This window comes from Henckelia pumila, chromosome 4, assembly GCF_033568475.1.
Source record: "Henckelia pumila isolate YLH828 chromosome 4, ASM3356847v2, whole genome shotgun sequence".
Lineage (NCBI taxonomy): Eukaryota > Viridiplantae > Streptophyta > Magnoliopsida > Lamiales > Gesneriaceae > Henckelia > Henckelia pumila.
The window spans coordinates 61,085,592-61,107,980 of record NC_133123.1 but is presented as its reverse complement, the minus strand read 5'-3'; the positions used below and the strand labels follow the sequence as shown (position 1 = coordinate 61,107,980).

Below are 22,389 nucleotides of genomic sequence, written 5' to 3'. Positions count from 1 at the left end.
TTATGAAAATAATTAAATATATATTATGGACTCATTTTTAAGTGCATGTATACATGAAATATTTTATGATGTGTTTATGATCAAGAATTGAGCATGAAAAATATTTTTATGGAAATTGAAGTGATGTGGCGGCACAGAGGTGGTTTACCACCGGCACAGAGGTAGTTCTACTACCGGCATAGAAGTGGTTTTACCACTGGCACAGAGGTAGTTTACTACCAGCACAGAGGTGGATTTATCCACCACCACGTACGATGGTTCTTAGACTGATCAGTCGGCACAGTTATTAGTCACATTCATGGATATGACCATACTCAGTTTTTATGATGATGACATGCTCAATTATGTTATGTATGATTAGCTATGATGTATGTACGACTGATGATGAATAATTTTTATGATGCATTATTTTAAGATCATGCATGCATGTCCACGTAAGTTATATGTATTAGTATGATTATGTGATGCATTATTTTAACCCTTGTTATAAAGGATTAGACATGTTGAGCCTCTAGGCTCACTACGCTTATATGATGCAGGTGAGTACGATGATTCATTTGTAGCTCCTACCGGTGGCGAGGATGTATGAGCAAGCATGGCAGTGACCCCGTGACCGTCGCATGGAAGAGTTATTATTATTTTGAGATACTTTATTTGAGTTTTTAAAACATGTTTCAAAGTTTTAATTTTGATTATTTCCGCATGCATGAGTTTGAATTTTGGGTTATAGATTTTTATTCATATTGCATGTTTTCAAGATTTTTATTTATTAAGGGGTTTTTAATTATTTAAATTACTATTAAAAGAATTTATTTGTTAGTATTATTTCTAAAATTTATACATATATGTATGGGTGTATATGTATAGTATTATTCTTAGTTATAAAAAAAAAATTCCGCATTTATTAGTAGTAGATGTTTCAACGGGAGTTGCATCCAATTTTTTTTATACTCAGTTGTATTTTAGGATGCAAGTTTGATTTCTCAACTTGTTGAGAAATTTAGGATTTAATGACTTTTCGTAAAATTACTAGGATTACTTTGTAAGACTGATATTACGTTTACTAGTAATATTTAGCCCTAAGGCACCCGCACGAGTTTTATACTCGTGCAAAATTAATTACTTGTATTTTAATTACGCTTTAAATTTCTATTGCACTGTGTTGTATATGGTGTTACAACACAAACGACAACACTGCTGATTTTACATAACCAATCACGTACACCGTTTATTTCAAACATAATGGGTTCACAGCAATTTCACAAATTACATCATCCATACAAAAACATACGTACCCACATGATTTTGAAACAAAAGATGATATACAAATGCTCAGAGGGGCATAGACGAATTGGTAAGGTCTGAGGTGACGTGGAAAGAAATTTCTCAGCGTTGTTGGTTCGATCCTCGTGTGAATCATATTCCTGCTGAAATATTGTGGGGTATGCTCTGGGAGTCGGCCATGTTTCTCCCTCCCTCAGGTCCCTCCTGCTCGTGCACATCTCTCAATTTAACCCCGTATGAGCCAATGAGTCTCTAACTCATGTGAGATGGGGTTTTCTTCGGGCTCAACCCATTTGAAAAAAAAAAAAGATGATATACAAATAACTCACGGTTGCTAAAACACATCAGGAATATTATATGTTTCCACCATGTATATACTTCAAAGCATAATATTTTCTTTTTATTTAATATTTTTTTCCAGTTTTCAAAACACAAAAACTCTTATTAAGTGATAGTGAGACTGTCTCAGCATCAAATTTTTTAAAACAGATTTTTAATTAATACGACACAACCCATAAAAAAATTATTTTGGAATTGTAAAGTAATGATCAGGTCGATCCATCTCACACTTTTAAAAATATTATTAGTTAATGTATTTTAATTGTTCGAATCCAGTACACACACGTATTTATCATTTAATAATGTGTACAAAATAAAATTTTACGTTGTGTTTAGTAACATGGAATTTTAGATTTGGAATTACAACTACCATTTTAGTCTTTTAACAAAATGAGATTTTAAAATAAAATTTATATTAAAAGTATTTCACAAAATTTAATTGAACTATATGAAATCTTACTAAATAGGTTGGATTAAATGACATTTCACTATATTTGAGTTTTAAAGACAATATTATTATTTTAGTATTAAATTTATTCTTGTCAAACACCAGTCAAATTCCAATTTTATAAATTTAAAATCCAAATCACATTCACATAGTATATTCGAGCAATATATATATATATATATATATATATATATATATATATATATATATATATAGTCAAGATGCAGATGGTTAAAGACCTAAAATGCATCGTAAAATTTGGTCCATTAAATCAAACAAAAAACTCGCTCTCAATTTCCAAAAATAACCCACATCACCCGACTCATCCTCCCCACCATTATATTTACCTCCAATTTCTCTATTTACCTTTCCTTCTGCATGGATTCTTCTACACATCTCCCACCCCGCCCCACCTCCTCTGCATAGAGAGAGCGAGGGAAAGAGCCTGCATCAATCCCATTACTCTTGTTTCATATATACAACCAAAAAAAGATATGGTTCACATCAAAAGTATACTCTTGTTTGCCTTCTTTTCTGTGCTGCTGGCCAATGTCCATGGCCACAAGAAGAAGGCCGGGGGCGGCGGCCCTGTCGTCACTTACGACGGCCGTTCCTTGATCATAAATGGCAGCCGGGAGTTGTTGTTTTCGGGTTCGATACATTATCCGCGTAGCACTCCTGAGGTACTCATGCATGCATGCATTTGTGATTGATTGATTGTATGTGCATGGAATTAATTATATATATTGAAGATTTGATTTGTATATCATTCATGTGTGCCTATATATTTATAGATGTGGACTGATCTGATACTCAAGGCTAAAGAAGGTGGGCTGAACCTCATACAGACTTATGTGTTCTGGAACATTCATGAGCCTGTTCAAGGACAGGTGATTGGCTTAAGATTAAAATCACATCCCTTTTTTTTTTTTTTGGTTTGATTAGTTTGAGGTTATTTTTTCGGGAATCTTACATTTGTGATGTTGATATTCTTGTTTCTTGGTGTTGTAGTTCAATTTTGAAGGGAACTATGATGTGGTGAAATTCATCAAACTGATTTGGGAGCATGGTTTGTGGGTAACCCTCCGGGTTGGACCCTATGTTGAGGCCGAATGGAACTTGGGGTAAGCCTCATATTCTGTCAATTCTTATTCATTTTAAATTAAAAAAGTTTTCAGAAGATTCATATATGAATCTTGTTCATTCACAGAGGATTTCCATACTGGCTAAAAGAGGTTCCCAACATCACGTTCCGCTCGTATAATGAGCCTTTCATGGTAACTATCCGAGCATGGGGCGACTTTGTTTTGTCTTCGTTTTATCCGTAGAATATGACTCATGATTTCAAAATGCAGTACCACATGAAGCAGTACACAGAAATGGTCCTCAACTTGATGAAAAAAGAGAAACTCTTTGCTGATCAAGGAGGTCCTATTATCATGGCACAAGTATGTTTCCTCATTTACTATCATATAAAATTCTACTCCAAGAATTGAGTTGTCGTCACTAATTCACCATTTCACTACAATGCAGATCGAAAACGAGTACAACAACGTCCAGCTAGCGTATAAGGATGCAGGGTCAAAATATGTCAAATGGGCTGCAGATATGGCTGTCGGTTTATACAATGGCATCCCCTGGTTCATGTGCAAGCAAAGGGATGCCCCCCAAACAGTGGTATGTTTCTGCTAGAATTTTTATCCTCAATTAATTTTGAGTATCATTGGTTCTTTGTTTCTATGAGTTCTTTCTTTTGCTTCTTCAGATTAGTACTTGCAATGGAAGGCAGTGCGGAGACACGTTCCCTGGTCCGAACGGCCCTAACAAGCCTTCACTCTGGACTGAGAACTGGACTGCACAGTAAGTTGTTGAAGCCTTGGACAAGAACGAATCGATCATTGTCCAAGCCTTATGATTCCCTAAAACAATTTTGGTTTCAGGTATAGAGTATTTGGAGACTCTCCATCCATGAGAGCCGCGGAAGATATAGCATATTCTGTAGCTCGGTTTTTTGCAAGGAACGGTACCCTCAACAACTACTATATGGTATGCATATTATCATGTGGTGTCATATTCCAGAATCAGAACAAATTTTTATTCATTTTTGAATAAAATCTTGATGCTGAAGCTCTAGTACCTTTTCCTAGTACCATGGTGGAACGAATTTCGGCAGAACAAGTTCATCTTTTGTGACCACTCGCTACTACGACGAAGCTCCACTAGATGAATATGGTAATCAGACAGTTTTTCCTAAAAGTGAAATGATTCAAGAAAGCAAATCGCTTGATTTGTCTCTCTGTTTATAGGTTTGAAGAGGGAGCCTAAATTTGGTCATTTGAGAGACATGCACAGGGCTTTCAGATTGAGCAAAAAGCCTTTGCTTTGGGGAACTCAACATGTTCAGAGAATCACCCAGAATCTTGAGGTAAAAAAAAAACTCAAGACACACAAGATGCTAGTTTGCGTCGGATCACTGATTTACCACCCATTTCTCTTTTCAGATAACGACTTATGAGAAGGCGGGGACGAAAATTTGTGCTGCATTCTTGACTAATAATCACACTAAGGCACCTGCAACAATCACCTTCAGGGGTGTGGACTATTACTTACCTGCTAAATCCATCAGCATCCTCCCTGATTGCAAGACTGTAGTTTTCAACACTCAAACGGTAAGAGAAACTCGAATGTTTTTGCGCTCTTAGCCGCGACAGGTTCAGTTCCAGGACTCCTGATTCTTCTCTTCACATACATCTGCAGGTTGTTGCACAGCATAGTTCTAGAAACTTCCATGCATCAAAGAAAGCAAAGATCACAAAATGGGAGATGTACAAGGAAAGCATTCCAACTATTCAGGACTTGGAAGTAAAGAGCAAGACGCCTAAGGAATTGTATCGCTTTACTAGAGATACATCAGATTATGCTTGGTACAGCACCAGGTACCCACTCTTTAAAAGTACACAAGGAAATGAATGTATGCTTTTGTTTTACAAGAAAAGGAGATGATCTTTATTGTTGATATTGTGTAGAATCTCGTTTGAAAAGCGTGACTTGCCAATGCGTGCTGATATCCTTCCAGTCCTTCAGATTGCAAGTCTTGGACATGCTTTGCTTGCGTTCGTCAATGGCGAATTTGTCGGTAATTTAACGCGAAACCAGTATCCATCAAAAAAGTTTGCCGACAATAAAAGTATTTCTTCTGTCAATAAGAATATCTTTTACTGTTTTCCTAGGATTCGGGCATGGAAGCAACATTGAAAAGAGCCATGTTCTCAGCAAGCCAATAAACTTGAAGCCTGGAGTTAACGATATCACGTTGTTGGCCATGACAGTTGGTTTCCCTGTAAGTTACTTGTTACATGGTCCACACTCCCTCTACAAGTAAATATAAAGTGATCTGATAAACCAGTCTCTTCGATTTCGGGCTCTTTCTAGAAGAATTGCAGCCTAACATTTATACATCAGTTCATTATTGTCACAGTAGAATAACGACATGCGAAAGAACTGTTATCAAATCAGTATTGGCAATATGATCATATCTGCATCAGAGACTAAATCAAGATATGCTAATCGAAAATGAGCTGTTGGTGGTGTTTGGCCTTTCAAGTTGTGGCCAAAATTACCTGTCTTCCATTTAGTACACTGATAGATATGGATAGACTAATTAATATAATAAATTGTTCTTAACAAAGAGTTTGAAATACAGAACAGTGGGGCATACATGGAGAGGAGGTTCGCAGGGCCAAGAGCCATCGCGCTGCAGGGATTAATGTCTGGAACTCTTGATATTACTATGAATAACTGGGGCCAACAGGTAACATACAAACGACGAGTTAGACATGAGGAGTTTATGCATCACAAATCCGAAACTGAGTCGAGAAAATTAATGTCCAGGTTGGTGTAGCTGGAGAGAAGATGCAACTATACACAGAAGAAGGATCAAGCAAGGTTAAATGGGTGCCTTCTAGCGGCCCCGGTGGAGCCGTCACCTGGTACAAGGTAACTGATTATCAATAGAAAAAGCATGAAGAAACATACATAGGAATTACAAGATACATGCTTTTGATCGGACAGGGATATTTCAATGCCCCGGAAGGTACCAGCCCAGTCGCTATCAGGATGTCGAGTATGGCGAAGGGAATGATCTGGGTGAACGGCGAAAGCATGGGTCGATACTGGGTTTCTTACCTCTCAGCCATTGATAAGCCCACTCAAGAAGAGTAAGTTATCTCCCCTGCAACGAACAGGATTGGAGGACTCTATACATTTTACAGTATCACAAACTTGAAAATTCTATCCCAAATTTTCAGGTATCATATCCCAAGATCATACCTGAAGCCAAAAGGGAACCTGTTGGTGATATTGGAAGAGACAGGAGGGAACCCAGACAAAATAGAAATCTTGACAGTGAACAGAGATACAATCTGCAGTGTGATCACAGAGTACCACCCACCTCACATCAAGACATGGGAAAGGAAAAACAACCAATTCAGAGCAGTGGTGGACCCTGTGCAGGCAGCTCACCTGGTGTGCCCTGACCAGAAAGTCGTCAGCGCCGTCGAATTCGTCAGCTTCGGAGAGGTTGATGGCGCATGCGGCGCTTTCATCCCGGGGAAATGCGTCTCCTCCAAGGCTCACAAAGTTGTCGAAGAGGTACAAATCTTTTATCTCATGACAAGTTAATACATTGTAATAATTTGTGTTAGTCTCACTTACTTTGTGGGTTCGAACAGCAATGCTTGGGCAAGACCGAGTGCACGGTTCCGTTCCAAAGAGAAGTGCTAGGCGACGGGGACGGGGACAAGGATTCTTGCCCGGATATCGCGAAAACGCTTGCTATCCAAGTCAGATGCTCACACTCGAAGAGGAGCAGTGCTTAACTCCCTCCTATATCTGATCTATCTATGTTTTTTGTCATAATTTAATGCGGGATTGCTGGCATGAAAAACAAAAAGAAGAAAAAAACAAGGCAGGTGTTTCGGCAGTTTTGATTTTGTGGTGTTTGATTAGTAGTATAGAGCAATCTTTGGTAGAAACAAAGAGTTTCACAACTGTCATATGAGCTTTTGTCAACTAGAATTGGTAATGGAAGATCATTGATCTACAATAAATATCATCCACCCCGCATGCATTCGTTAATTAATTGTTCCCAATATCATGAATGCTATGTTTATGTTTTAATTAAGAATGAAGATTAATAATTAAGCATTTTCTAGCTCTCATTATGCTCCTTCAGATGTAGATTATTGGGTACGTACATTTACCATTCAATCAACTCCAATCATGCTTGATGTAGCATTAAAGGTGTAAATTAAGGAACACAATCAAGTTGAGTAGGAAGAAAATTTTCGGCTCGAATGAGTTATATTTGAGCTCAAATTCAATTCTAAGCTATAAAAAATATATATATTTCCCTCGAATAATGTCGGTTCTAATCAAATTTCACGTTTGAGTTTGAGTTTGGCTCGAGAAAATATATTTAATTAGCCAAATAATAAAGCTTGCGAATTATCCGAAAAACAATTTGGATTCGAGTTTGGCTCGAATTTGATAATTCTACATACGAATCAAATATTTTTTTCTCCTCAAATCCCAAAGGAGATCGAGTTTGTTATGTTTGATTTCGAATTTGATCCGAAGCTAGAAAATTTTGATATTTTTTGCTGGATTACATTATCGCTTCTATTCAAGGTTCAAAAATTCACTTTGGTTCCAGATATTCAAATTCACGAGCTACTCAAAATATATATTTTTTAATTAATAAAATAGCTAAACATCATGGATTATCGAACAAAATAATTTGGGCTCAAGTTTAACCTGGATTCGATAATTCTGATTCTTTAAATACAAATTAAATATTTTTCGAGACTGACTTGATTCATTTTATATTTCTACATTCATACCTAACGTTAGGATCAAAATATAGAAATAAGATATTATATTCATATATTTAAGCAATCGATTGGTGGAGATGATAAAATATTAATCGGTTAATTATATTTATTTTTTTCAATACTTCACTACTAATTTATAAAAAAAAAAAAAAAAAAATTAGTGTCATTCTATTGATTGCGTGGTTCCATTCATGAACCAAACAATGTTACAACGGATATACCAAAATTAAAATTACGGTCAATTTGATGATGGATGTGAAGCGAAGTTGAATAGTATTTCGTAACGTGAACAGGTGTTAGGATCAATGTGTTCATATCTTCATACCTCGGCAATGCTTGTCTATTTAATAATTAATAATAAATAAATAAAATTAATAGTTAATTAATAACCGAAACAACATGTGGGCCCAATAAAGGGCCCAAGCCCAAAACAAAATCCAAAGCTTAACAGTAAGAAAAGGACACATACCCTTTCCTCATTTACACTCAACCCGCAAAATGCTCATCCGGTCCGCGAGATCCAAAATGTCAAATTACCAGAAGGGTAAATAAATCCAATTAAAAATCCGATGTCGGCATAATTGGATAGAGGACAATAATGTCTTTCTACATCTCGGGAAAATAAATGTACTTTAAATTTTAATAAAACAAATAAATAAATGGGGTGACGGAGAGAAGTGGATGGGATTGTCAATGGAGTTTCTGGAAGATATTTGGTGAATAATTGAAATTCTAGAGTAATTTTCTTGTTTTTAGTTGATTCAAGTTTGGATTCAAGTTCCCGAAAATTTCACTTGAAATTTGAAAGGCAGCATACTTGGAGATGGGATTTTTCAGCACCGTTTTCGGGTTTCTTGGATTTGGTGTTGGGGTTTCATCTGGTCTGGTGATAGGATATTATTTGTTCGTCTACTTTCAGCCCAGCGATGTTAAGGTGTTAATATCCCATCCCCTCTGATTATCTTTAACACGCACATTTCGGTCATATACTGCGATTTTTGTTCCGTTATTTGTGAATTGGTGATCTTTGATTTCTTAGTGTTTAGTTGTAGTTCGTTTAATATTGACTCCAAATTCCAACCATAGATTACTTGATGTTTTTGTTGCGGATGTTGTGATAAATTCACCAGCAGTTTTGTTTAGTTTCATCGGATTGTTTTTTCTATGGTGAGAAAAAGAACAAATTTGAGGCTTTTGCGAACATTAAGATATATGAGTTTTTGGTCGTATGTAGTGGGCAGAAGAAGTTTGGTGTAGCATTTCCATTTGAGGAAGTTGCTTTATGAATGGAAATTAAATAACATGAAGAATTCTGAAGGAAATGATAAAAGTTTCTGACTGTTACCTTCATCAGGATCCTGTCGTTCGCCGCTTGGTTGAACACGACTCGAAAAATTTGCGTGGATTGCTTCCTGAAATACCCTTTTGGGTGAAAAATCCAGACTATGATCGAGTTAGTAGTTCGTGACTTCAATAAATTCCTTTTATAGTCAGCTTTTTCCCTTGCATGTTTCCGTTTGATTTTTATTTCCTATGTCACTTTTTCAACTGGGATAAAGATGGATTGGCTCAATAGGTTTATTGAAGTTATGTGGCCTTACCTGGACAAGGTACTGATTTGAGTTTATATTGTTTGCAAATGCTTGCATGGTGTGTGAAGTACAGCTTATCAACTTTTTATGTCCCGAATATCTATGCATCTTGCAGGCAATTTGCAGGACGGCGAAAAATATTGCTACTCCTATCATTGCTGAGCAAATTCCAAAATATAAAATTGAATCTGTTGAATTCGAGACACTAACTTTAGGGTCACTGCCTCCTACATTTCAAGGTCAGTCAAACTATTGCTTTTGTTTTAGTTAAATATTTTACTGTATTGGCCCCGTTCAGAAATTGCTTTTGGACGCAACACCTACATTGGTAATATGGTGGAGAAGGTTACTCAAACCATCTTGAGTCATGATGATGTTGGATTGAGTAATAAGATTAAGAATGCCTTTTGGAATCTGAGAGTAGGATTTTCTCGTGTTTGTTTATCTAAAGCAACTTTCTAATAGTAGGGATGGTGATGGGCTGGCTTAAGGTTGGCTATCAGCAAAATTGCATCTTTGGATTGATTTGGATGTATTTCTATCTCATGTCACTATGTCAGTATACTTGTGATGGTGCATGATCTGCAATGTTATGCTTTCTTTGATTGACCAAGTCTGGTGTGGAAATTATTTTGGTTGCTGGACTTGAAGAAAGTTGTCGATTTACTTGATGCCAGGTATGAAGGTGTATCTGACCGAAGAAAAGGAGTTGATTATGGAGCCTTTCCTGAAATGGGCAGGGAATCCTAACATTACAGTCGCTGTTAAAGCATATGGATTAAAAGCCACAATTCAGGTTGTGTGCTATTTAAGTATCATGCGTAGTTCACAAAGCCTACGTTGTGTCGTCCAACACAGGGATGTCCCTGACAAATAATCTTATTATTTTTTTCTAAAATATGTTCTTTTAATGTCCCAGGTTGTAGATTTGCAGATCTTTGCTCAGCCTCGGATCACCCTTAAGCCTCTAGTTCCCAGCTTTCCGTGCTTTGCTAACATTTTTGTGTCTCTAATGGAGAAGGTTGGAGATGAAATATTTTGTAATCAAGGCACAGGGGTTTATAGAATGAATACATGTTGATCTTCAAAAGTATACTGAAAGGCTTTTGAATTTGTTTTTGTCCTCCTGTTATAAATGCTTATGAGATATGGCATGTACCACTGTTAATATGTTTTTCAAGACTTGACTGAAGTTAGGGGTGCTTGTGCATCTGCTCAGCACAATGACACTACTTTATTAATGTTTCTTGTTCTCTGTTTTGATTGCTTTGCAGCCTTATGTTGACTTTGGATTGAAGCTTTTTGGTGCTGATCTCATGTCAATACCTGGTCTATACCGATTTGTGCAGGTACAAGTCCCTTAAAGTGACTGTTAACACACACAATTAAGATTCTATACAAGTGTGCGATCAAGCATTTATCATCCTGAAAAAAATGGCAATTTTGTAGTAGGATGTTAATGGAAATAAGCTCTACACTTTGGTCACATTTAGATTTCATTTGCCTTGCATTAGTACTTAGACTTTATGATGCATGCAGCTATTAATGTAGCTTTTAAAGGCCATGAACATTAAATTTGTAATTTCCTTGATTCTGATCTTTTTCTTTTTGAGATTTGATTTTGATCTAACATTGGCTCAATTTCAACACTTGTCGGTATTTTCTTATTATTCCTGTGGATTCTTGTGAAAAGACATACTCAAAGTGATAAAAGAAAAGATATCAGTGACCTGAGAAGAACTGTTTTCTGTTGATTAATATAGCGTTAGTTTCTAGTAATGCTGGAGAATTCAATGATGAGTGTGTTAATCATGGTGTGAGTTACTACCCTGGTCATGGGCGATTTTTTTTTTTTTTTTTTTTGTGTGTGTGCAGGAGCTTATCAAAGATCAGGTTGCTAACATGTATCTGTGGCCTAAGACACTTGATGTGCAAATTCTGGATCCAACAAAGTAAGCTCTCTCTCTCTCTCTCTCTCTCTCTCTCTCTCTCTCTCGCGCGCGCGCGCCCGCGCGCGCACACACATTCTAAAAATCTCACGCTCGGTAGTCTTTATGTTTTTCATCGTGAATTTTCAGAGCTATGCAGAAGCCTGTTGGTATCCTTCATGTAAAGGTTTTGCGAGCTTCAAAGCTGAGAAAGAAAGATTTATTGGGGGGAGCAGACCCGTATGTAAAACTGAAGATCACAGAATCAAAGGCTCCATCAAAGAAAACAGCAGTGAAGCACAAGAATTTGAATCCCGAGTGGAATGAAGAATTCAGCATGGTTGTAAAAGATCCAGAAACACAAGCATTAGAACTCCTCGTTTATGATTGGGAACAGGTATACAGTTCCAATACCAAGTTTAAAATGTTGTTGCTGGTGTTTTTACGTGTAACTCAAGTTTTTTTGTCTATCCAGGTTGGAAAGCATGACAAGATGGGTATGAATGTAGTTCCCTTGAAGGAACTTCCCCCCGATGAAGCAAAAGTTATGACACTAGATCTTCTTAAGAACATGGATCCAAACGATGGTCAGAATGATAAGATGCGTGGACAGATTGAGGTGGAGTTGACATACAAACCTTTCAAGGAGGAAGACATGCCTCACAATACTGAAAATACAGGAGAAGTACAAAAGGCTCCCGAAGGTACTCCAAGTGGCGGAGGGTTACTGGTGGTTACAGTGCATGAAGCTCAAGATGTCGAGGGAAAACACCACACTAACCCTTATGTCCGTATCAATTTCAAAGGAGAGGAGCGAAAAACCAAGGTTTGCAAGAACTTCTTTCTTCTATAGTTGTCTTGTTATGTGTATATGCTGCAAGAAGTTTCTGTATAATCTTGATCAAAACTCGGGACTGCAAATACATAATGATTCTAAACCCTGTTGGATAATCCCTGACATCCTAGCTCCTATCTTTTCATAATCTAAAAACTCATAATTATTTACCGGGAGCAATTTTACCTGAATTACATTCCATTGGTGCTTCTATAATTTAAAATCCATATTTGGCCCTTGATATGAAGATTTTGGTTTTTACATTGTGGGTGGAACCGCAATGTAGTGGAAGTCCTTTTTACGTGAAAAACTCTCATTGAATCTTTTTTTTCCTTACTGCTGAGAACTACCTACGAATAATACTTATTCGTGCTTTGTTGTGGACAAGGTATATTCTGGTCTGGTTGTTCTAACATTTTATACCTGTTGATACAGCAAGTAAAGAAGAGCAGAGATCCGAGATGGGAGGAAGAGTTCAGTTTTACGTTGGAAGAACCTCCTACAAAAGAAAGGATGCATGTGGAAGTGTGCAGCACCTCATCTAGAATTGGCTTGCTGCATCCTAAGGTATTCTCAGGCACCTCTCTCTCTTTAATTTGGAGACTACGAAGTTTCAAAACCTAGAACGCTTAGAATGTATCATCTGTGGAATACTGCTTTGCACCGGTATTATCAAATCTTTACTTAGATAATTTGAGTAAAGGTCTGAAAATCTATTGTGGATGAATCTACACCCTGCTCTTCATGTGTGAGATTTCACCACGAGTGTTCCTATTGGAATGCAATTTATACAGCCATTTCCTTGACAATCTCTATGCGAATCGAAGCCAAAAATCAATGTAATGAATACATGTAATCTTGAGTTCTTTGTATTTATTGAGAAAAGCTTTATTTTCTATTCAAACTCAGGAAACACTGGGGTATATCGATATCGGACTGGCAGACGTCGTCGCCAACAAGAGAATAAACGAGAAATTCCATCTCATAGACTCCAAGAATGGGCGCCTCCAAATCGAGCTGCAGTGGCGAACATCTTAAGCACTCCATTCCAGAAAAGTGAAAACCTTTTGCAAGCACAATTTCTATGGTTGTGCATATAAAAATCCGTGGAAGGACAAAATGTTTGGAGCTTTGTTTCCTGTGTCATTGTGTATGTTGGTTGTGTACATTTTGAGTTGCATTTCTGCGTTTACTTCACCCGCTGGTTCACGTTTTTATTGCAAATTGCAATTTCAGCCAAATGTCAAATTTCTTTATTTTTTAAAAAACATATAAAATTGTTGTTTCTCTTCAAACTTACATTATTTTGACCTGTTTTTCATCAGCTAAATTCATTTTTTGGCTTGCAAAAAAATTAACGCTTTTGCCTGTCTTAAAACACCAAAAGGAAAAAAAACATTTAAATATAGGGCTAGGGGATGTATTCGATAATTTTTTTTTGAAGTTGATAATTTTTAATAGGTCATGTCACGCTTTTCAATTGGCCCATAACCCCTTATTGAGGGCTCATTTCCCAAGTCGGCGGCAGTCTTCCATTAATAAATTATATCATCTAATTCACGGTTTTGTTCATGCTCTGCGGGTGACGTGTAACTTCATGATTAGTCAAAATCATTGGGTTTCATGTGGGTCTCACTAATTTTGATTAATCATGATCCGTCAACCTGGGGTAGCATCGAACTAACCCTAATTCAGTTAGTATTTCTAAGTTTTCCCACCAAATGTTATATTTTATTTTCCTGAAAATATACAGGGATACTACAGATCATACGCTAAATAAAATATTATTTATATTTTAAATTTCAGTTTTCAGACTCGATTTCTTGAAAATTTTATATATATTTTTTTTCTATTTTCAAATCACACCCATGAATTTTAAGATAGTGTCTAAGAAAACAAAAAAATTGAAAATAGTGTCTAAGAAACACGAAAAAGCATTAAGAAATTTTTTTTGATTCGATAAAAACGTGGAAAATCAATTTTGATTCGATAAAAATGTGGAAAAACAGTCATGAGTTTTTTTTATATATATATACTAATACTATAAAATTAAAATTTGAAGTTAACTTTTATTATCTTTTTATAAACTTTAAATTTTAACTATTCGATAATATCAAATTTTTACACACAAGAAAAAAAAAATTTTGAGAGACAAACAAGAAATTTTAAATGCACGTGGATGTTGCTTATACTCCCTCCATCTCAATCATATTGTTTACGTTTTCTTTTTTGTTTGTCTCAAATATATAGTCATATACCATATTTAGTGTTCTCTTCATCTCAATTATATTGTCCACGTTTCTTTTTTTGTTTGTTTCAAATATATAGTCATACACCATATTTAATAATATTTTTTTGCACTTCTTTACTAATATACCCCTCTTAACTACACCTTGAAAATTGTGCAATCATTTTTAATACATTAAATAGGGATAAAATAGGAAGTTTATATAAAATTTACTTTTCCAATAAATTTTTCTTAATTTGTGTGAAAACTAAAACAAGACAACATATATGAGATGGAGGGAGTAATATTTTTTTACACTTCTTTACTAATATACTCCTATTAACTACACATTGAAAATTGTGCAATCATTTTTAATACATTGAATAAATACAAAATAGGAAGTTTATATAAAATTTGCTTTCCCAATATATTTTTCTTAATTTGTGTGAAAATCCAAAGAGGACAATATATATGGGATGGAGAGTAATTACTATTGTTTGATCGTAAAAAAGTTACAAAAATTTATTCTTAAATTCTGTACATTAAAGTTTGATGATTCATCTCGTCACACTTGCACTGTTTATAACTTGACTTAAAATGTTATTTTTCCAAACACATTTTCTAAAATTTTTATTTTCTAGAATTGTTATTTTTTTAAAAAAAATTAGAATTGTTCTTATAATAGTCATGCAAATTTAAGGTTGTATAGATTTTTTGTTGGCACGACATTTAATGCTATTATATATATATATATATATATATATATATATATATATATATATATATATATATATATATATATATATATATATATTGATTTGATATTACGAGCACCTATGATGTGCACTTTTGTGTGCACTGCTGACGTGTCATCCTTTACATCCAATAGATGAACGTCACATCAACAGATGCACACATGATAGATGCTCATCATATCAAAACTATATATATATTAAAGATGATGCAAATAGAGTAACCACCTTGAGGACACCAAAATCTCATAATTCCATGATTATCCTTTTTTATTAACTACCCACAAAAAATCTTCCATTCATTTCATTCTTTGTTTTTTTAAAAATTATATATAAAAAATTTTTATTTTACACACACCAAGTGCATTTTTTCCTAATATATATAATAAACGCCTGGTCAATTTTCAAATCATCTTATCTTTTCTTTTTCTTTTTTGTTAATATATATATATATATATATATATATTTTTTTTGTGACAATATATATATATGTTGTTCAGGAGAAAATTCAGTGGCTCAAATTGTGTAATTTTCCAATGGCTAAGCCAATCGTCGACTCTGAATACCTCAAGGAGATCGATAAAGCTCGCCGTGAACTCCGTGCGCTCATCGCCAACAAGAATTGCGCGCCGATTATGCTCCGCTTGGCGTATCTTCTTCGTTTCTCATTTCTGATGCGTAATACTTTTGAGATTCATGCTTCTGTTGATTGATTTATTTACTTTTGGTTGAAAATTCAATCAGGTGGCACGATGCGGGGACGTATGACGTGAATACGAAGACCGGAGGTCCCAACGGTTCCATTCGAAATGAGGAGGAGTACAATCATGGCTCTAACAACGGATTGAAAATCGCTATCGACTTTTGCGGTTAGTTTAATCTTCAATATCGATAGTATCACCTGTGTTCATTGATTAATAGAAGAAAAAACATTTGTTAAGTTTTAGAGTTATTGTGTTTGAATGATGTCTGTTATCCTTTAATCGTGTTTGTTGCTGTTGTGGTTGACTTCTACAGCTTGTGGCATTATAATAGGTTGACATTATATGTTTTTTTTTTCTTATTGAACTAATCAGTTAACAGTATTTCTGAGTATGATGAGCAAGTCTAAGAGTTACTGATTGATATCCTGGTTAACTGCTTGTCGCATGATTGATGTCCGAAATTTTTCATGTGGGGATTTATATGATTTCATTTGCTATTCATAAACGCTCGCTTGCAAATGGGTCTCCATACAGTAAATTCTGAAATTATTATTTGATAAAACATTTATTGCATTTGGTTGGATACTTGGGAGTATTTCTTATGAAAGAAGAATTTGTTTGGCAGGATAACGACTTTCATAATTCAAGCGTATTTTAAATCTTTTAGAAGCTCCATGATTTTGGATTCGAAATTTGTCATTTATCTGCCTGTGGATGTGTTATGTTGTCAATTATAGATTTTGGGACGGTAGATTTATCCGTTGGTGTTGGTATATAGTTCAGCTTTTTTTTATTGGTCCAAGATATTTTCAATGTATCAATAACAGTAATATGTAGTTGTTCTCTGAAACTGCTAGTGTTTGTTTGGGTGTTTGATTGCAGAACAAGTGAAGTTCAAGTGTCCAAAGATTACATATGCTGATTTGTATCAGGTATATTATTCGTTCGCTGATTGTTAGTGTTCAATTACTCATCAAAATGTTAAATCCAGGTAACAAATCCTTCTGTTTCAAATGATTTAAAGAAACCGCATTTTATTTCACTTATTGATTTAATATAACATTATTGATTGTGTATCTTAAGGATAGAGAAATTGTTTACTTAGTCTCTGACTCTGGAACATTCTTTTCATGCTCTCATCTGTAGACGCATTATTCAGAAAATCATTTAAATGATACAGACAGACCTCAAAAAAGAATAAAAAGAATGAGTTTAATTCAACATTTAGTGTTAGCTTAGTAACACTTGTATGTTGGTTTTACTTTTCACATTGGAGGAAGAGTATGAAGCATTGAAATCCTTTTAAATGGTTGATGGTTTGTTAAAAACGTTGCACATAGTTGATTTTACAGCGATTTACTTTGCCTGGCCTGCTTAGTTCAGATGATGCTGCATTTGCCTACTTCTTTCCACAAAAAGATAACAAATGGTAGATGAATTCAGGTACAGTTGTTATGTGCTGACAAAACATTGATTCCTATAGCTTGCAGGTGTTGTGGCAGTGGAGATCACAGGGGGCCCCACAATTAATTTTGTTCCCGGTAGAAAGGTATCGCCGGTGTTTCTTATTGTGAATAATCTTGTCTTCTTCTAGAAGTGAAGTCTTCCACTCCCCGTGCTTTTGAATTCCCATCTATTGGAAGTTTTCTTCACAAAATCATGAAAAATGCTGATCTTTTCCAACTCATGTTTATTCAGGATTCAAAGATTTCCCCAAAGGAAGGTCGACTTCCGGATGCTAAAAAAGGTCAGATGCATTCTGAAGCATTTGTAATTCTTAACCTGCTATGTTAGGATGTTGATTTTCTGTTATTTGCCACTCTTTTTTGCAATTTTCTGTTATGTACCACTCTTTTTTGTTTTTATGCACTATTTGGTTGAGATGCTTCCAATAACATCTTGGATGTAAACTTCAAACATTTTTGAAGTGGGCTGTGAGTTCATGCAACTTTCCTGTGTATATATTTCTCTTCCACGAACTTTCTTTGCGTGATCTGGACTCGTGGATTTTAAACTGATAAAATCTGTTCAACAATAATTTGTCAAGAAAGATACTCTGTGGAGAACAATCTTGGATTATTGCATAAAAACTGAATGCCCGCCCTGTCCTGTAAATTTAAGTTAAACATATGTTTATTTGGGTTTTGATTTCAGGTGTGCCACATCTGAAGGACATATTTTATAGAATGGGCTTATCTGACAAAGACATTGTGGCCCTATCGGGTGGCCATACCCTGGTAATTTTATTTCAATTATATGGTGCAAACTGTTACAAAAACCTTAATCTGGTATAATTTTGGTTGATATTTGCAATGTAGGGAAGAGCACATCCTGAGAGATCGGGCTTTGATGGGCCTTGGACTGCAGAACCACTGAAATTTGACAATTCATATTTCGTGTGCGTCTTATAAGTCTACAAAGTTTGTTTGTTGTTTTTTTTTAAAACTACTATAGTTTATTTTTCTTCATTTGCTATATCTTTTTATTAATTAAACCAAACTAGGGAGCTGCTCAAGGGGGAAAGTGAGGGCTTGCTAAAACTCCCAACTGATGTTGCTTTGCTGGATGATCCTGAGTTCCGGCGCTATGTTGAGGTCTATGCTAAGGTATCAGGTTTCAACAACGATTAGAGTCTCATTTGTTTGTTTAGAGGGTCAGGTTTGTAAGCTTAAATATTCCGCAAATTTGCTAATTGAGGAACTAACTACTACTTGTTAGGAGCTTGTTAACCTTTTAAGACAAACTCGAACAAAGTATTTTGCAATGTCAAAATCTAGTAATCTGAAGTAGTATTTTAGCATTACTTTGTACTTGGCCTCAGTGCTGATTTAATGAATTTGCAATATCCAACTAATATATCTGATAACCTCTATAAGAACAAGTCAATCTGGAGTTTTTCTTTTGGATTTGATTTCCAATGATGGTTTTAATTTGGTAATTAAAAATTTTATCGGCTACTTCCCGCCATTTCAGTGAAAAAGAGAAGAACAAAGATTGTACACTACTAAATATGCTAGTTCTTTCTGAATCCAAGGTTCTGTGGCTATTATTTTTTCTTGTGGAACCTATATTTATGTCGCTCTTGCAACGCTGTAACTGGAGTATGTAAACAACTACCCATGAGAAATAGGAAGTTCTGATACTACATTTCAAACAGATATGAGGTCATACCAGGCTAGATGCAATTCAAGAACGAGTGATTAGTGACTTTGGTTTAGTGACTTTGGTTTTAGCTCTAGTTACAGTTAATCTACTGTTTTGAATATATGCACATCTCTGCCTTGGACGAGAAATTAGTCTATGGATGGATTGAGACGCTGAGGTTATGTATTTTTTTAAAATGAATAATTTAGCATATTTAAATTCCTGGTATTAATTTCTTGATGACAATTCTCTATATTGCTTACATAATCAGTTACAAGCAATGTTTGTTGTTCACTCGCATTCTGACTGAGGGAGGCATACTTAACATCTAGACCAGTACCAGGGTTGATCAAATGTAAAATTTCACTATCTATTAATGGATACCCTTACATTCGTGCTCCAACGTGCAGGACGAAGATGCCTTCTTCAAAGATTATGCAGAATCACACAAAAAGCTTTCTGAACTTGGGTTTAGTCCCTCTGGCCTGAGGGCAATCGTGAAAGATGGCACCGTGCTTGCTCAAGGCGCTGTTGGAGTTGCTGTTGCTGCTGCAGTGGTAGTACTGAGTTACTTATATGAAGTCCGTAAGAAGGCAAAATAAACCAGTTCATTATAACATCGACCAGAGCTCTTATCTTCACGTAGCCGGGTAATTCCATATCCAATTCTGTACACTGCCCATTGAAATTACATAATGGAGCTGTATGTGCCTATGCAGATTAGTAGAAAAGAAAAGCACACACGTAAGGACCAGTTATTATATTGGCATTTCCTGATTTCCGTTGATATATGAACTGACGAAATCAACCTCAAATGAATATGGGTTTTGAATTGGTTAGATGGGATTCAAAGAACTTTATTTGACATTTGACACTCCTTTATCATGAGACGGAAAAAGGGTATAAGATCATTAGATACCGGCATCTATAGATATTTTTATTGACTATTGCTCCTGTTGCTTCTTAGCAAGCCGTGAATTAAACCTCGCGATATATTTCTAAATTTCATCTTCATTTATGGCTCTAAACCTACTCGAATATTTCTACGCTAGATGGTGTTCCAAGGACTTTTGTGATCATATCAATCATGTGCTAAGTTATGGTTGCACACACATTCATTTGATACAAGTCGACATGGAAAATACATTGAGATTATGGGGCATACCAAACTAAAAATATAGTAACAAGCCTACTTCGTGTGTCATGGAACTCCGAAACTTGTGACGGATTTGAAACACCCAAGATGGATGGTTTTGAAATCAATTCCTCCATTGTTCAGACAACTGCTCAATTTGTTCAGCTGAACCCATTCCTGCATGAGATTCTCACACACATTACTGCTTTGCCTAATTTTTTGTTCAGACGGGGGGTTTGACCGCCAAATTAGCTAAGTAGGCAAGCCTTTTTCTTTAGGACAATCCCTGTGTAGTCTTGTTTAGAACCAAAGCACATGATATTCACGATGCATTGAGTTGGCCGTCACCTAACTACGTACTATGCCTACTCTTCCAGACACGTCGTCTTAACCAATCTAGTGTTATAAGCTCGTTTTTCTTTCGGTTAATTAAAACCTTCAGCATCACTCTTCCATGAATTCGAGTTTAGCTTACCCCTATCGCTATGACGAAATTCTATGCGACGAATCTGAAGTGCGGATAATAATCACGAGAGCTGGTTTGATTCTGAGAAACGATCCATGTTTTTTTTAAAAAAAAAAATTTGTTCTCATCGGTGTAGATTCGATAATTTTGGGTCTTTCAAGTATCAAGTAAAACTTGGAAAGATGCTGCCTGGATATACCATTGAATGTATTTATTGATTATGTCTGGGTTTTACTTAAAAAGTAACATATACCGGATCCCAACATCAGACGAAGTGTGCTGTACAAGACGTGTTTTTCTCAATGTACTCTAGAGTGTAGACTACACGGAAAGTGATGTATGCCCCAAATGGCGTTTAGACCCGTATCATCTACTTTACAAAGTTTTTCGCAACTATTTATGTACCAACACTATACAACTAATAAAAGTGTTAGTCCTTGCCTTATTGATTGGATAAAATTTTGGGACTAGCTTTTGGAGTTGAGTTAGATTCAAGTTCTTAATCTTAAACATACTCAATCAGAGAGTCGGAGACAAGTTTCACCACTATGTGTTGAACTGCTCGTAGTTGGGTCATCCGTTGTCTTATAAATTTTATGTTCCAGATGTTCATTCATATTCTTGGGCGTGAAGGGTGGGAGTTGCATATAAGGACTTGAACAATCTCCTCCTTGAGTTAATTTTTGAGGTTGAAGTTAATTTCAAGTTTAAATCTTAACAAAAATTTCCAACTAATACTTTCTCCTCGTCCTTTGTTCATTGATCGAAGCGAGGATAATGGTTTTAAGTGAAAAATGGTAACCTTGTTTCTGACTAAAAACTTTTTTTTTTCTTTTTTAAATTAGGTTTTTGCTTTAATGTGAAATCGAACTCAGTTTTTTTGAAAAAATTATCGGGAGAGATTTATTATCAGGCAAAGTTAGAATCACTCAAAAGGTGAAAAGGAAGGTGAAATGGTAGGTAAGTATGACACGAGAAATTACAAAAGTGGACACCTCATGACACGTATCCACCCTTTCTTAAGGTCTTTAGTCATCAATACCAAATTGATGGGAACGTGGTGATTCATAGGTGCAAGTAGTTTTCAAGGTCATATTGTCACGGGGCTTGTGGTTCGTTGGGGGAGAGAAAATAGCTACATGCGGTGATGGTGGTGGTTACCAAATTAATGATATATTATTATTCATAGATGCAATCAAATTAATGAGTAAAATGACTTCTTAAACATCTTATGTTAAGCTTGCACGTTTTATATGATGCAAATGCAAATCTTATAATCTTCTATATATTTTTTGTTTTAAGAAAAAATCAATAACCTTCCAGACCCGAAAGCTACTTTTTCGTAAGCCAAAAAAACTTTAACCACAAGGTTTTGGTGAGGGAAAAGGGGAAAAGTGGAAAGTGAACCAAATCCCACATACACCCACAACCATACTTGTTGCTTTTGCTCTCGCTTTCTTTTTTTATCATCCTCCTTCCACCCAACCTCAACTTATCTTCTAGAAGCCCTATAACGACAACAATATACCTCTCTTTTTAATCTTGGAATCCCAACAACATTAAATAAGACACAACTACTACCCCTATAATATACACACAATTTAAATTTCAAAATAAAGATGGCATGTACAAACAACGAGTTCC

General features: G+C 35.6%; 3 protein-coding genes across 5 annotated transcripts; all 3 read left to right on the top strand.

Annotated features, from left to right (window-relative positions):
- Window positions 1-2,467: 2,467 nt before the first annotated feature.
- Window positions 2,468-7,179, top strand: LOC140863384 (beta-galactosidase 13-like). The gene is made up of 19 exons (XM_073266778.1): window positions 2,468-2,754; window positions 2,866-2,961; window positions 3,083-3,195; window positions 3,282-3,348; window positions 3,427-3,519; window positions 3,605-3,748; window positions 3,837-3,931; window positions 4,012-4,117; window positions 4,219-4,303; window positions 4,378-4,496; window positions 4,573-4,740; window positions 4,829-5,007; window positions 5,098-5,207; window positions 5,302-5,411; window positions 5,775-5,882; window positions 5,963-6,067; window positions 6,143-6,288; window positions 6,379-6,721; window positions 6,802-7,179. Exons 1-19 carry the CDS (start codon window positions 2,566-2,568, stop codon window positions 6,946-6,948), a joined length of 2,523 nt encoding a protein of 840 aa, XP_073122879.1. The 5' UTR covers window positions 2,468-2,565; the 3' UTR covers window positions 6,949-7,179.
- A 1,457-nt stretch (window positions 7,180-8,636) lies between these two features.
- On the top strand, window positions 8,637-13,514 carry LOC140860126 (synaptotagmin-1-like). Of its 2 annotated transcripts, XM_073262945.1 has the most exons (12): window positions 8,637-8,896; window positions 9,317-9,415; window positions 9,522-9,572; window positions 9,670-9,793; window positions 10,232-10,350; window positions 10,474-10,575; window positions 10,829-10,903; window positions 11,430-11,506; window positions 11,633-11,879; window positions 11,958-12,308; window positions 12,753-12,884; window positions 13,227-13,514. In XM_073262945.1, exons 1-12 carry the CDS (start codon window positions 8,786-8,788, stop codon window positions 13,353-13,355), a joined length of 1,617 nt encoding a protein of 538 aa, XP_073119046.1. In that variant the 5' UTR covers window positions 8,637-8,785; the 3' UTR covers window positions 13,356-13,514. The 2 variants fall into 2 exon arrangements, with proteins under 2 accessions (XP_073119046.1, XP_073119044.1); XM_073262943.1 differs by having other exon boundaries at window positions 11,633-12,308.
- A 2,272-nt stretch (window positions 13,515-15,786) lies between these two features.
- On the top strand, window positions 15,787-20,013 carry LOC140859844 (L-ascorbate peroxidase 3). Of its 2 annotated transcripts, XM_073262440.1 has the most exons (10): window positions 15,787-15,945; window positions 16,041-16,165; window positions 16,883-16,932; window positions 17,484-17,549; window positions 17,699-17,747; window positions 18,155-18,237; window positions 18,319-18,398; window positions 18,504-18,606; window positions 19,555-19,794; window positions 19,864-20,013. In XM_073262440.1, the coding sequence occupies exons 1-9, from the start codon at window positions 15,833-15,835 to the stop codon at window positions 19,744-19,746; spliced, it is 861 nt and encodes a 286-aa protein (XP_073118541.1). In that variant the 5' UTR covers window positions 15,787-15,832; the 3' UTR covers window positions 19,747-19,794; window positions 19,864-20,013. The 2 variants fall into 2 exon arrangements, with proteins under 2 accessions (XP_073118541.1, XP_073118540.1); XM_073262439.1 differs by having other exon boundaries at window positions 19,555-20,013.
- The last annotated feature ends 2,376 nt before the right edge of the window (window positions 20,014-22,389 follow it).

Excerpts from the sequence above, each read along its gene's own strand:
- LOC140863384 (XM_073266778.1), top strand. The coding sequence starts at position 2,566 with ATGGTTCACATCAAAAGTATACTCTTGTTTGCCTTCTTTTCTGTGCTG. Across the intron at positions 4,118-4,218 it reads CCCTCAACAACTACTATATG|TACCATGGTGGAACGAATTT; the intron begins GTATGCATATTA and ends ACCTTTTCCTAG. Across the intron at positions 4,497-4,572 it reads GAATCACCCAGAATCTTGAG|ATAACGACTTATGAGAAGGC; the intron begins GTAAAAAAAAAA and ends TTCTCTTTTCAG.
- LOC140860126 (XM_073262943.1), top strand. The coding sequence starts at position 8,786 with ATGGGATTTTTCAGCACCGTTTTCGGGTTTCTTGGATTTGGTGTTGGG. Across the intron at positions 9,794-10,231 it reads ACTGCCTCCTACATTTCAAG|GTATGAAGGTGTATCTGACC; the intron begins GTCAGTCAAACT and ends ACTTGATGCCAG. Across the intron at positions 10,351-10,473 it reads GATTAAAAGCCACAATTCAG|GTTGTAGATTTGCAGATCTT; the intron begins GTTGTGTGCTAT and ends TTAATGTCCCAG.
- LOC140859844 (XM_073262440.1), top strand. The coding sequence starts at position 15,833 with ATGGCTAAGCCAATCGTCGACTCTGAATACCTCAAGGAGATCGATAAA. Across the intron at positions 16,166-16,882 it reads AATCGCTATCGACTTTTGCG|AACAAGTGAAGTTCAAGTGT; the intron begins GTTAGTTTAATC and ends GTTTGATTGCAG. Across the intron at positions 17,550-17,698 it reads ATTTTGTTCCCGGTAGAAAG|GATTCAAAGATTTCCCCAAA; the intron begins GTATCGCCGGTG and ends ATGTTTATTCAG.